The sequence below is a fragment of the Crocodylus siamensis genome, chromosome 1, assembly GCF_052110815.1.
Source record: "Crocodylus siamensis isolate JL-2025a chromosome 1, ASM5211081v1, whole genome shotgun sequence".
NCBI classification, from domain to species: Eukaryota; Metazoa; Chordata; order Crocodylia; family Crocodylidae; genus Crocodylus; species Crocodylus siamensis.
The window spans coordinates 367,118,162-367,132,078 of NC_143395.1; the positions used below are offsets into that span (position 1 = coordinate 367,118,162).

Below are 13,917 nucleotides of genomic sequence, written 5' to 3' on the forward strand. Positions count from 1 at the left end.
GTTTAGGTCAGGCTTGTCGAACATGTGGCCCTCCAAGCTGTTTTCTGAGGACTGAGGAGTTACAACGGCAAATGAAAGTAAACACTGTACTTTAATTCAGAAAGGTGGGGATTCTGCTTCCTGTCAGGTCTTTGAATACAGTTCACCAGCCCACTAGGTGATAAAAAGTTCATGATCTGGCCCCACATTCAACAAGGCAACAGCCCTAGACTTTAGGAGGGCTGACTTCAACAAGCTAAGGAGGATCGTTGGGGAAGCGCTGAGGACCCAGAGGGGAAGGGAGCCAGATGTCCAAGATGAGTGGTTGCTCCTTAAGGAGACGATCCTCCATGCCCAAAGGGAGGTAATCCCAACAAGGGTCAAAGGGAGCAGGAGGGCACATAAACCCCCATGGCTCACTAGGAGCATCCGGGAATGTCTCTTTGCTAAAAGGGAGGCATACACCCAATGGAGGGATGGGGTCATCACCAAGAAGGACTATGTTACAGTCGCCCGAGGATGTAGGGGGGCAGTCAGGAAGGCCAAGGCAGAGATGGAGATAGGACTAGCTTCCTGGATTAAGGACAATAAGAAGTCCTTCTTCAAATACACAGGGGGTAAAAAGAGGGTCCCGGGTAATGTGGGGCCCCTGCAGGACACGATGGGCAACTTAGTCGTCACGCCAGATGACAAAGCTAACATATTTAACGATTTCTTTGCCTCTGTCTTCCTAAGTAGGGACCAGTTCAGCCACCTCCCTGCTGGGCCCCCCTTGGGCCCCGGGAGAGACATGCCTGGGCCAGGGGTTAGCGAGGAGTTAGTTAGGGTACTTCTGGAGAGGCTGGACGTGTTCAAGTCTGCTGGTCCGGACGATCTTCACCCTAGGGTTCTACAGGAGCTGGCCGAGGTCATTGCGGGACCCCTGGTGCGGCTCTATGAGCACTCGTGGTGCTCTGGTGAGGTGCCGGAGGACTGGAAGAGGGCCAATGTGGTCCCTATCTTCAAAAAGGGAAAAAAAGAGGACCCGGGAAATTACAGGCCAGTTAGTCTTACCTCAATCCCGGGTAAGCTCTTTGAAAAAATTATCCTGGCACACATCCAGGAGGGCCTTGCGGGGGAATGCATGCTCAGGGGCAACCAACATGGGTTCATCAGTGGCAGGTCTTGTCAGACCAACCTGGTGGCCTTTTACGATCAGGTCACCAAATCATTAGACGCAGGGGTTGCTGTGGATGTAGTCTTTCTGGACTTCCGGAAGGCTTTCGACACTGTCTCTCACCCTGTCCTCATCAAAAAGCTGGGAGACTGTGGTGTCGATGCCCACACGGTCAAATGGGTCGCCAATTGGTTAGAGGGCCGCACCCAGAGGGTGGTAGCGGATGGGTTCTTCTCGACCTGAAAGGACGTGGGCAGTGGGGTTCCGCAGGGCTCGGTACTGTTCAACATCTTCATCAGTGACTTGGATGAGGGGGTAGAAAGCACCCTGTTCAAGTTTGCTGATGACACTAAGATGTGGGGGGATGTGGGTGCACTAGAAGGGTGCAATAGGCTACAAGCTGACCTTGACAGGTTGCAACGGTGGGCGGATGAGAATAGGATGGGGTTTAACACTGATAAGTGCAAGGTGTTGCACATGGGGAGGAAGAACCGGCACCACACTTACAGGTTGGGGAACTCCCCTCTTGCCAGCACGGAGACGGAAAAGGATCTTGGAGTCGTCACTGACTCCACGATAAACATGGGCCGGCAGTGTGGGGAGGCAGTCAAGAAGGCCAACCGTACCCTGTCATGCATCCACAGATGCATCTCGAGCAGGTCCAGGGAGGTGATCCTCCCCCTCTATGCGGCACTGGTCAGGCCGCAGCTGGAGTACTGCGTCCAGTTCTGGGCGCCACACTTCAAGAGGGACGTGGACAATATGGAAAGAGTCCAGAGGAGGGCCACTCGTATGATCAGGGGTCAGCAGGGCAGGCCTTATGAGGAGAGGCTACGGGACCTGAACCTGTTTAGCCTCCACAAGAGAAGGTTAAGGGGGGACCTTGTGGCCTGCTACAAACTGGTCAGGGGGGATCAGCAGGTATTGGGGGAGTCCCTGTTCCCCCGTGCGCTGCCAGGAGTGACCAGGAATAACGGTCACAAGCTGGCGGAGGGTAAGTTTAGATTAGATATTAGGAGGTGCTACTTCACAGTCAGGGCGGCTAGGGCCTGGAACCGGCTTCCAGGGGAAGTGGTGCAGGCTCCTAGCCTGGGGATTTTTAAAAGGAAGTTAGATGAGCACCTTGCCGGGGTCATCTGACCCCGGTGCTCTTTCCTGCCAAGGCAGGGGGTCGGACTAGATGATCTACCTAGGTCCCTTCCGACTCTAGCTACTATGAAACTATAAGGTTGGATGCCCCTGGTTTAGGTGCTTCTAGGGTTACAAACTGCAGAGCAGTTTTCTGGATCACACTTCTGGACTTGGGCACCTGAAGTCCACAAGTCCTTATCTGGATTTAGCCTGGATTATTTTTGTTGCGTGCTTAAGAGTGAAATTTTAGTATGGAAGTACAGAAATCAGATCAAATAACTTTCATGTTTCTTGTGCATCTATGCTTAGAGCACTGTACAATTTCTTCTCTTTCATAAGAAAGCTGTGACAATTCTGGTTTTGGTTAAAGGGGGAAACGTGATTTTAGTGGAAAGATACAACTGTAGAGGCTGTAATTCTTTAGCTAGAACAACTAAAAATTGGAAACAGCAACAAGAATAAGAGCTAAAAATGGACACAGGATTCAAGCAGAGGCCTCAGTGGCACCAAGTAGAAAGTTACCTTATGAAAGACAGTAGAAAGTTCCTTAGAAGACATCCCAGATATTTACCTTTTACTGCAATAGCATCACATCACATTTCTGATGCATTTCTGATTTTGTTTTGGAATCACCAAAACCCCTATATACTCCTCTGTAGTATGGGTACCACACCAGTTATTCCCCATTTTGTATTTGTGCGTTTGATTTCTCCATCTCAAGTGTAGTACTCTGCAACTGGTCCAAAATCAACCAGATGAAAAATCAATAACACCACTTTCCCAATTTATCAGGATTTTGAATGATAAATTACCTACAGCTTTTGCAAACCCTTCCAAATTTTGTATCACCTACAAAATTTTACATGTATCCTTTCTATTCCGTTGTCCAAGTCATGTCTCCATGTAAGATCTCAAATATTTAGAAGTTATTTGCATCACTTTCATTTTAAAATATACAATTTCATGAATAAAACATTTGTTTATTAATTACTCAAGAGGTTAGAATTGCAGTTAAAAATAGATAAGGCATTTCATTTCTGTAGTCTTACCTCATTATTTTGGGTTATGTATAAAGCTTCATTGGCTGATGTGCCAAATACACATGCTTTCCGTATAGATGCTATTTCTTGAGGTGAAAGTAAGGTAAATATTGACCACTTCCCTACATCCACCATGACAGTGTTCCGTTTCAGACAATTCCTATAAGTAAGCTGACATTGCTGCTGTAATAAAAGACAAAAATGTTAAAAAGTAGCCTTTGTTTCCTTCAGAAGAGAAGGAAGAAAGCACTTGAAAGCAAAACAAGAGAGCTTCACAGACTGTCCCTTTGATGGATGAATGTAGTATGCCTGTACACATTTATTATACTAAAACATATCAAGTGCAAATAAAAAACTAGCTTTTGAAAGGATAACACCAGAAAAATGGGTTTAAAAAGAATGCAAATCCACTGATCTACTTTTGGACTTCATAGTACCGGAGAACAATTTGAAGTAAATGACTGTTCTTTCTGAAAACCTTTGTTCAATCATGCTGTCTAAGAATTTGCTTTTCAGTGGTTCTATTTCCTGTTCCAGTGACATTCAACCTTTTGCCCCCATCGACTAGATGGGTGGTATAGGGACACCCTGCCTGATGGGATCAGGCCCCTACTACCCTGTGCACCCAATCTAGTATACAAGGCCATAGGGAAACTTGTAGGTTAAATGACACAGCGCTGGGGGCCAAATCTGACCCAGGGGCCATTTTCTATTCCATTAGATGCAAGAATTCAATCTCTCTTGTAAAGATGTTAACTTTTAAAAAGTGTATCTTCAAATGTTCTAAAAAATGAAACACATTTTGAAGTATAAGATCTGTAATTTGTAATTAGTCTAACAAGGGGTTTGGGGGTTTTTCTCAGGGTATGAAACCCCATTATTTTTTACTTAACATGTGGCATTGTTTTGTTCTGTTGGAGCAAAATGGATTATAAACTCTCACGGTGAGCACTTATTTTGGAGACTACAATTGTAGCACAAAACTTTAGTAAGTTGGCTTCACAGTAACAAAAATGCAAAGGATAAGCACTGAACAACCAACCAATCATCATTAGTTAATTAGGTTAGGTTAGCTAGGTTAATTCACTTTGGTTTTTATTAGAACAGGAATGTTGCACTGGTGGCCTGCAGGTTGCATACAGCCCATGGGTGGTTAAACTTGCAGCTTGCAGGCCCCAGCATCCTACTCTCTTACTGCCACGTGGCGGGTGGGATGGGGGGTGCAAGAGGGTGACTAGACATCCTGGTTTTCCCAGGACAGTCCTGAATTTCAAAGTCCAGTCCCAGACTGTTGGCAAAAATTAAAAACGAGCGTCCTGGAAATCACAGGGGAGCGGGGTGCAGTGCGGTAGGGAGGCGGAGCAACCAGGCAGCTCTCCTCCACGCGGGACTGTAACCATGTCCCTACCCACTGGCCTCTGCCCGCAGCAGTATCACTGATTTGGGGGGGGGGGCGGGGGGGGGGGCGGGCAGGGGGAAGAGAAATTGTCCCAGATTTCCTTACAGTCACCTTAGTCATAGACCACTGACAGACTAAGGCAGCCCATGAGGTGCAGGGAGCATGAGGGGGCAAGGGAGGGAGGCTGCTTCTGCCACCAAGAAATCTAAGCAGTATGCAAGCCCAAAAGCTTCATGGTGGTGCCATACATGGCCCTTGGCCACGTTGATAACCCTGTATTAGAAGATAGAGCAGATACAGAAATTATATAAGTTAGGGAGAAACCATGCTAGTGTGAAAAATTTGTATAGATCTGCTACCCTGACTTTTCCCAATTTTCTTACAGCAAGTCCACAGATCCAATAGTTACACAGAAATACTCAAAAGGAGAGAAAAAAAGTAAATCTGAGGGGCTTTTTAGGATTCATACCTTCACGCAAAAGAAAAAGTCATGTCTACAGTGCAGCTTCAGATAGGTTCAGCTGTTAACACTTCTCCAGATTTTTATTTATGCCACTTATTATGTTATGGTCATATATCTGAAAGTTCTCTCGCTATAGCACTTCATAAAATGACAGGCTCTGATATGCACTCGCCATATTACAATTATTATTTTACATCTATTAATACATACCAAAAGCCTATGTTAAAAGGAAAGTGAAACTGAAGGCAAGTAAGTACTCCATACTTAGTAAGTATAACTTAATCCTGCTTCCCTACCCTACCCCTTGGTCCCTACTCAATTGCCTCCTACATCCCCTTGTTTAACACCATCTTAGGCGGATTACTCAGAGCTAGTTTACAAAAGCTAAGAACCCTCAAGAATTATATAGGCATAGTACCCCAATTTAGATGTAGGCCTTTACTGAGGCTGACAAAGAAGTTTACACTCAAGAATCTGCCTTGTGTTTTAAAACTGCAATTTTTTTGAAGTTGGTCAGAATGAATGGGTAGAAAATGAAGTAGTTCCTCCCTTTCCCCGCCACTCTGCTACCTCTTGGGGCTGGGCTCAGGCCCCTGTCCAGGCACCACTATAGCCACCTAAGGGCCCCGCCACCTTACAGGCCATACAAAGCCAGCAGGCCTCTCTGGATGGGTGCTGACAAAAACTGACATTAAAGTGGGGTCCAGTCCTTCTGCAGGGACCAAGGGTCTTTGTTCTTTTTCTTTTGATGTTGAGGTTCTTTGGGGTTTGGTGCTATACTAAGTGAAGCAGAGAAAAGTTAGACATTTTTGGAGGGGCTGAGGTGGGGAACAGCCAAAGCCCCTTTGCAGGATAAGGGGTATGGGCTTGGAGCAGGGGGAAGGAGATCTCCCCTGCTGTTGAGGCAAGGTGGTGGGAGTCAGTGGGTTGCTACTGGGCAATAAACAGTATGGGAAAAGGCTTCTTGTAACTGAATGCAAATAGCAGCTGCAAATGGCAGTTGGGTTTAGTGGGAAGGTTTGCCTGTGTGAGCTTTTGGGAAGAGGCAGTGCTTGGGGAGGGGGGTTGGAGTTCTTGGGTTCTGGGATACTGTTTCTGGAATCCTCTCCATGGGCTATCTGTTTACTGTAAGCTGCTCTGAGCCTTTTAGATAGAGTGGGGTAAAAATAAACTAAGCAATTAGGAATGCAAAGGTTAGATTATGTTTGAAAAAAAAGTCTCTGGATGACCATCTCTAGTGAGCAAGTGAAGCACCCTAGTGGCTGTACAATTCCTGCCCCACTCTGGCTCCTCAGGGTACCCTTCCTTCTCTGCCTTTCCTGCCGCACCTTGATGGATGTTATAGTACTTAAGGAAGCTGGCCCAGGGTGCTGGAGTGAGCCACAGTTTACCTCTCTCGCTCTGGTTAATCAGATCTCAGAATTATACTCTCACCCTGCTGGTACTAGTCTTGCCGTAGGGCACTGAACCGCGGCCTCCAGCTGCCCCCAGCACTATGCATGTGCCTCACAGGTCTTACTATTACTGGGCCCTTTGGCTGTATACTGGGTTCAGCCCACTGAGTCCCTGATTTGCAGGGCTGCTATCTCCAGCCTTTAAACTACTTAGCTTTAGCCCTATGCAGCCCACTGGGTCCCAGACCTTTGCAGGCCTCTACCCTGGCCTCAGCCCTTTATAATATGGAGTGCCTCTCAGACACCCCATCAGTGGCCTTCATCCTCCCCTGTAACCACATCCAAATATCTGGTCACAAACAGAACTTAAAATACAAGCCAACTGAGTTTAAGTTAAAGTCTCACCCCATCTTGGGTCTCTGCTCTCTCACAAAACCTCACCTCTTAGCATAGTTTCTAGGGCAGGGGTGGGCAAAATGGCAAATCCAGCTGATGGATGGACTTCATTTCCTGGCAGCCCCTGCCTGTGTGGCTGGGGCCAGTTTCCATGGAGACCCCAGCAGCAGCTGTAGTGTGATAGCGCAGGGTCAAGGTTTCCGTGGAGACCGGCCCCAGCAGCACTGGCAGGGTAGGGAGATGGTCTGGGGCTGGGCTGGGATCTTGCATCAGTGACAGCATGATCCAGAGCCAGGGCAGAGCTATGATCTGCAGCCTCCATGCTCTAGGCAGGGATGCACAGGCAGCAGATCCCAGCTCTGACCCAGCTTGTTGCCACCATGACAGCATGGCCTGGAGCTGGGACAGAGCCAGGATCCACTGCCTGCACGTCCCAGCGTGGAGGCTGCAGATCATGGCTCTTACCTGGCTCTGGACCATTCTGTCACTGCTGCTAGATCCAGCGCACAGCCCCAAAGCAGCTCCTGCCAGTGCTTCTGGGGCTGGTCTCCATGGAAACCCTGGCCCTGTGTTGTCACAGCATGGCTGCTGCTGGGGTCACCATGGAAACCAGCCCCAGCCATGCAGGGAAGGGCTGCTAGGAAATGAAGTCCACTGCCAACTGGACTTTGCCTACCCCTATTCTAGGGTCACGGGCTGCCTCTGGCAGCGTGGGTTTCAGGAGTTCCTTGTTCCTGAAACAGCCAGAGCCAGACTGCCTCCTCTGGCTCAGGTGCTGGCTTCTATTCCCCAGGAGCACCACCCTTTCCAGCAAAGTTTCTCAACCACAGAGGTTTCTCCATAGTCTTAGCCTGCTCCTCCTGCACTGTTCTCCTTTACCTACTGCAATGCAGCTTGCTCTCAAGTAGCCACCTATAGGGTCCTGTCTTTCTGCTGCTTACTCTCTGGCAGCTAGCTCTGCTCCAGCTACCCACTGATTAGACCTCTTGTGCTGCCCTCTCTCCCCTTAAAGTAAGAAAAGCTAGAAGCCCTCCATTACAGTAAGTTCCTTTAAATCTTAAGTGTTTCCCTTTCACACTTTCTTGTCTACTTAAAGAAAGTGCTAGTCCCAAACAATTTATGCTGGGATGTTACCATTACTAGCACAGTAGTGCTATACATCTACAGGTCCTAACTAAGAAAAGGGGTTTGCATGGAATGGAAGGTTTATAGGCTCTGTTCCCCTGCATACCACCAGGGGTTACTAGGAATTTAACAGCCACAAATTGTTACAGAGAAGGTTCAGGCTGGACATCAGGAGACATTACTTTACAGTTAGGGCTGCCAGGCTCTGGAATGGACTCCCAGGGGAGGTAGTGCTCTCTCCTACCTTGGGGGTCTTTAAAAGGAAGCTGGACAGATATTTGGCTGGGGTGTTATGACCCCCACACTCGTTCCTGCCTGGGGCAGGGAGGACCTGATGATCTGTTTAGGTCCCTTCCAACCCTGAGCAGTATGAATTGTCTAAATAGTCTTAAAATCACTTGCCATTAGAGTCTGCTCTAATTTCCTTCTCCCCCATTAACAGACCGTTACAACTTTGATGCAACTATTGTGAATACATTTCTTTTAACTTTTACATCTAATAAAAGCACTTATACAATGGTAATTTTTAACATTCAATTTCAAAAGAATGAACAGGAAATCTACGAGCGAGGAAACAAAGAATCAGTAACTAGAGACACCACAACGTATCAAACTCTACCTACCCTTCAAAATGCTACCAAGCTCCCTTATTGATGAACCATCAATTCTGCTGTGGAAGCAAGTTTGACACTAGTGATAAAAATGTCTAAAGCTGCCTTATCTATAATAAAGATAATTATCAATACTAAGGAATCAGTGAGGGAAAATTCTTATATAATAAAGGGTTTAGTCTGTCTGCCTGTCTGTCTGTAATGCTCTTGGAGCACTCTGATTGGTTAGTGAAACAACCAGTAGTGTGGAGCGCCATCATGACAGTGGGGATGGGGGGCGGGGAGCGAGGTCAGCACTGCTTGACCCCTGCTGTCATGGTGGTGCTCTACCGCCTGAGGAGCAGGGCCAGCGGAGTGGGGGCAGGCCAGCACCACAGGGTGATAGCAGAGGGGGACGGAGGGCATAGGTGGGCAAGCTTCGCTCCCCCCAGGAGGTGGCAGCCTGGGTGGCAGTACTCTGTCCTCGCCCCCCCCCGCCCCATCATTCTTGATGGGCAATAATGCTCTTGAATGCAGATAAGGCCTAAGTAAACTGCCATGCTAAGCAATCAAAGTAGCTGCAACCTCCAGGTAACTATAAACAACCTCCAGTTATTGTAAATGGCAGAGAAACAGTTAAGTTCAGAAGTCCGTAAAACCATTCCAACATGCAGCTCAATCTCTGACAAAATAGTTAAAATTTAACTATCGCATACACTAAAGTTTACAGATCTCTCAGGTCAAAGAATCATGATTCATGATTTTATATTCATCTGACCTAATGATTCCTCAGTCTAAAAGTACATCCAAGTATTTTAGTTTCTATTCAGTTAGTTGAACATCATAGTTTCACTGAGTCCACAGAAAAATCCTAACATCTCTTTTCATTTAAAAAGGAATACGAACTGCTTAACAACTTTGATTATTCTTTGAAACGTCAAATGCAGGTCCCTTAATGGTTTTTGAAAAATATTTGTGTCTAAAAAACAAAACAACAAAAGGACAAAAAATGTCTTTTTTAGAAAGCTACTGATTTATCTAATATGTAATTATAACTGTTCAGCACTAGCAAAGTACAGTCCACCTTAAGTTCAGAGTCCCCTGACAATTGCCAGACACCTTCCAGCAGCTTAGGCAACAAGTTTTATATTTATTCTCTGAGCCATGTTCTAAATATAACCTCAGATTCTTTCTGTGTGCAAATAATCAGTTTTCAGGAATATCCCAGAGGAGACTCCACACTGCTATAAAAGCATACACATATCATGGCTTTGCTCTAGCTTTCAAGCTGTAGCATAGATCACACAGTCTTGGTTTAGTTATTCCTCTTGGCTCTATTTCCATTAGAAAGGCAGTGTTTGATTATTATATTATGGTAATAATCAAGAGGCCTCAGTCCCATTTTTATATTTATCTGCTACGGAACGCAAAGACAGCCCTGTCCTTAGGAGTTTATATTTTTAAGAGAATGCACAACAGAACACAAGAGAACAAGATATTGTGACCAGCACAAAAATAGCTGTCACTGTATACCAGCTGCATAACTATTGTTTAGTTCTTGTAAGTATCATGGAGAGGTGAATTCCGAACTGCTACGAAAATTGGTCCACACGCCAACAATCCCACCTGACCTACAAGTTCAAATATTTACTGTGCCAAATATTTTTGGAAAAGTTACACCTGGACACCGTGTTCACATTTTCATTTCTAAGGAAAGCAATCATCTTAAATAAAAGCAATCAACACCTGACCAATACCGTAAAGTAAGACAACACAAAACTTGGAATTCTTAGTGTTCAAGTACTACAGAACAAGCCAGGAGAGTGTTTAATTCAATAACTCCTGTTCTGAGGACTGGGGTGACATGACTGAATTATTTTAATGATGCCAGTTTACAAACATGGGCAAAAACACAGAGCTATGTTAGTTTCACCTCCTCTGAAATTCAAAGAAACAAACAAAAGGAGAACAGACAGGAGATTAAAGCCTAAGTTTCCAAACACTGTGCTGAAAAGTAAAATAAAGAGCTTACTATGATTTGTATATAATAAATGAAAGAAAAAAACCCCACAAATTTGAAAAACACACATTACAAAGTCTCTAATGAACCCTTCAGTCATTCATTGGCATTTTTCATTAGACTGCTTCTCACAAAAAATTTTGCAAGCTGATTGTCAATGACTTAACATGCTGTATTTTACTCTGCTGTGTACAACGTTAAAGGAAATCCTTAAAGGTTTTTTTAAAAAGGATTTTTCTATTGAATCCTAATTATTTTATAAACCAAATAAAAATATGCTTCAAAGAACAACAGGCAGACAAGGTTCTTATGGTAAATCTGATATCCTTTATTAGACAACTAAATAGTTGTACAAGTATTTTATAGTTCTAATATTATAAAAACCTTAATCTGTCTGTCTGTCTGTTCATAATGCTTTATTCATACTCCGACTGCCTGACTGAAACAACCAATCAAGACTGTGAATACAGCGTTGGGCCAGGTGGTTGTGGTGCAGCAGGAGAGTGCCACCATGATGGCAGAGACATGGGATGGAGTGGGGTAGGGCCAGCTGTGGTGGCCTCACCCCCACCCCACTCCCAGGAGGCAGCGACAACGATGGAGAGGTGGGGGAGGCAAGGCTACCAGAGCCCCTCCCCACCTTCCGTCATTGCCTCCTGCAGGGCCAATATGGCAGGGGGAGTGGGGAAGGAACAGGCCTGATACTGGGGGAAGAGCAGGGGCACCACGGTGGTGGGGGAAAGAGTGAGCCCAGGCTGACACAGCGGCTGTGAGGGGAGGGGAGCAGTGGGCCCGGGCCTGATGTGGGGTGGAGGAGGGAAAGCAGTGGGCCCAGCCCAACATGGCAGCAGCAGAGGGAGGGGAAGAGTGGGCCTCCTCCCCTCCTCAGGCCCAAGCCCACTCCTCCTGTTCGCCCACTGCCACTGCGTCAGCCCAGGCCCTGCTGCTCCCCCCACCACCACCATGGCAGGCCAGCTTCTCCCCACCCTTAGGCCTGGTCCTCCCCCCCCCACATTGGGCCTGGGCCTAGGCCCAGGCCTGCTCCTCCCCTCCTCCCAATCACCCCTCCCCCCTCGCCACACCAGGGAAGGGGGAAGCAGGCCCAGACCCCAAGTGGCAGACGAGAAATGGGGGAGGGGACACAGGGCTCTGTCTCCACCTGCTCCCCCCACCCCATCATTCTTGATGGGCAACTGGCATACACATATACATGTGTACACACACACACACACACACACACACACACACACACACAATTTAGCTGGTCTAATAAAAAATATCAGATAGACTCAAAGAACCTTGTTTGCCTGTCCTTACACCAACATGGCTACAACCTACACCCCTGTATCAAAGGAAAAGATTTAAACATTGTCACTCAGACATGGCATACATACTCTGTTACTATAACTAACAGTCAAGAGGATGATAACTAAAAGAATTTACAGAAAAGAAAATCCTCCTTTAAAACCCTATTACAGTAATGTCTTGCTTGACTAGTTTTGAGGCACCAACTTAAATTCAAATAAAACCACAAACACTACTACTATTAATCAAATGCTTGGAATCACTAGAGCTGCCTTCCCAGAGGAGCTTTCCATCTACCGACTCCTCTGTGAAATCCTATGAAATATGAACTTTCATTTCTACCCAGGAGAACTTTTACAATCTTTTCCATGATGTTTGATGAAGGGTGTTTGTGCTCAAAAGCTTGCAATTAAAGAAGATTTTTTTTGCAAAAATTTTGGTGGTCTAAAAGATACCATGAGCCCTGACTGCTGAAATTACAAGTATTTTTTAGAAGGTTATTTTTCCATAACAAGAAGTCATGTATTTTGCACTTAAAACAAAAGTTTTAACACTTTTTCATTTATGTCCCTAAGGCCTTACCATAAGGCATCTACCATGGCAAAAATAAGCATGTTCAAATCCCTGCATGCTACAGTTTTATTTTTACATGCATGTCCCCAAGCAAATTCAGGATGTCAAAATTATGAAAAAATCCTTATATCCATCTTTAATGGCTGACAGGAGAAGATTTAAATAAGTATATACCAAGACCAAGATAGGGCCAATAACAGTTCTACAGTCACCTCCTATAATCGTCTTTTAACCACATAAAGCAAGGGTGTCAAACTAACCTGGTCCCTCAGGGCCAGATTCAGGGTACAGGGCTCCTCACAGCCCCAATCCAGCCACAGTGGAGGAGTTAATATAGCTGTTGAACTCTGCCCCCCAACATGCCTTGCAAATGCCCCAGATTTCTGTTGCAGGCCTCATCCCAAAATTCCCAGCCCCTCTACCAGCCCTGTGGGCCACACAATATGGTTCCATGGGCTGGATCCAAGCTATCAGTTTGACACCCCTGATATAAAGTACTTGGGGCTTCCATTCAGCCACACAGGTGCCTACATTTAGGCATTAGAACACCTAATACACTGAAGAGGGCAATCCAATCTGGACTTGAGTTTATACACCTAGGATCTCTATTACTGTCTATGGCAGGGTCAGGCAAAGTCTGGCTTGTGGCCCATTTCCCAGCAGCCCCTGCCCCCATGGCTGGGGTACTTTCCATGGAGACCCCAGCAGCAGTTGCACTATGATAGTGTGGGGCCAAGGTTTCCATGGAAACTGGCCCCAGCAGTGCTGGCAGGCAGCAGCCATGACAGCCTCTTCCTGGTCAGGGTGCTATGCTGAGGGAAGGACCAGGTTGGGCTCAGCTGCCGCCACCTGTGCAAGGCAGGCAGTGGTGGCACCATCAGGAGGGGTGGGTACAGGGAATTTTGGGGTGGCTATAGCCCCAAGTCCCCCCCCCTCCATCCCTGTCCCTGCTGGCAGGGTGCATGGCAGGGCAGGGAGCTACTTTGGAGCTGGGCTGGGATCTTGCTGTGGTGACAGCATGGTCCCAAGCCAGGGCACAGTCACGATCTTCAGCCTGGACCCCCCGGGCAGGGACGTGAAGGCAGCAGATCGCAGCTCTACCCCAGCTCTGGACCATGCTGTCACCACTGCAAGGAGCCAAAGCAGAGCTGCAATCTGCTGCCTGCACATCCCTGCCCAGGGCATCCACGCTTCAGATCATGCCTCTGCCCTGGCTTCAGACCATGCTGTCACCACTGCAAGATCCGCACCCAGCTCCTATGCAGCTCCCCACTCTGCCATGCGCCCTGCCAGTGCTACTGGGGCCAGTCTCCACAGAAACCTCTGCCTCATGCTATCACAGTGCA

The 13,917-nt window shown here is 46.8% G+C and overlaps 1 protein-coding gene across 10 annotated transcripts in view; it reads right to left on the bottom strand.

Moving 5' to 3' along the window:
- Positions 1-13,917, bottom strand: part of RCBTB1 (RCC1 and BTB domain containing protein 1) — a 67,035-nt gene that overhangs the window by 49,743 nt on the left and 3,375 nt on the right. For 9 of the 10 annotated variants that reach the window (XR_016438980.1, XR_016438981.1, XR_016438979.1 and 6 more), the window contains exon 2: positions 3,316-3,489. Coding sequence is in view for 6 of the 10 variants with exons in the window: in XM_090026132.1 (XP_089882258.1) it covers positions 3,316-3,441 (126 nt within the window). In the remaining 4 variants the exon portion in view is untranslated. The remainder of the gene's footprint in view (positions 1-3,315; positions 3,490-13,917) is intronic. The other variant, XM_090026146.1, reaches the window with a different exon arrangement.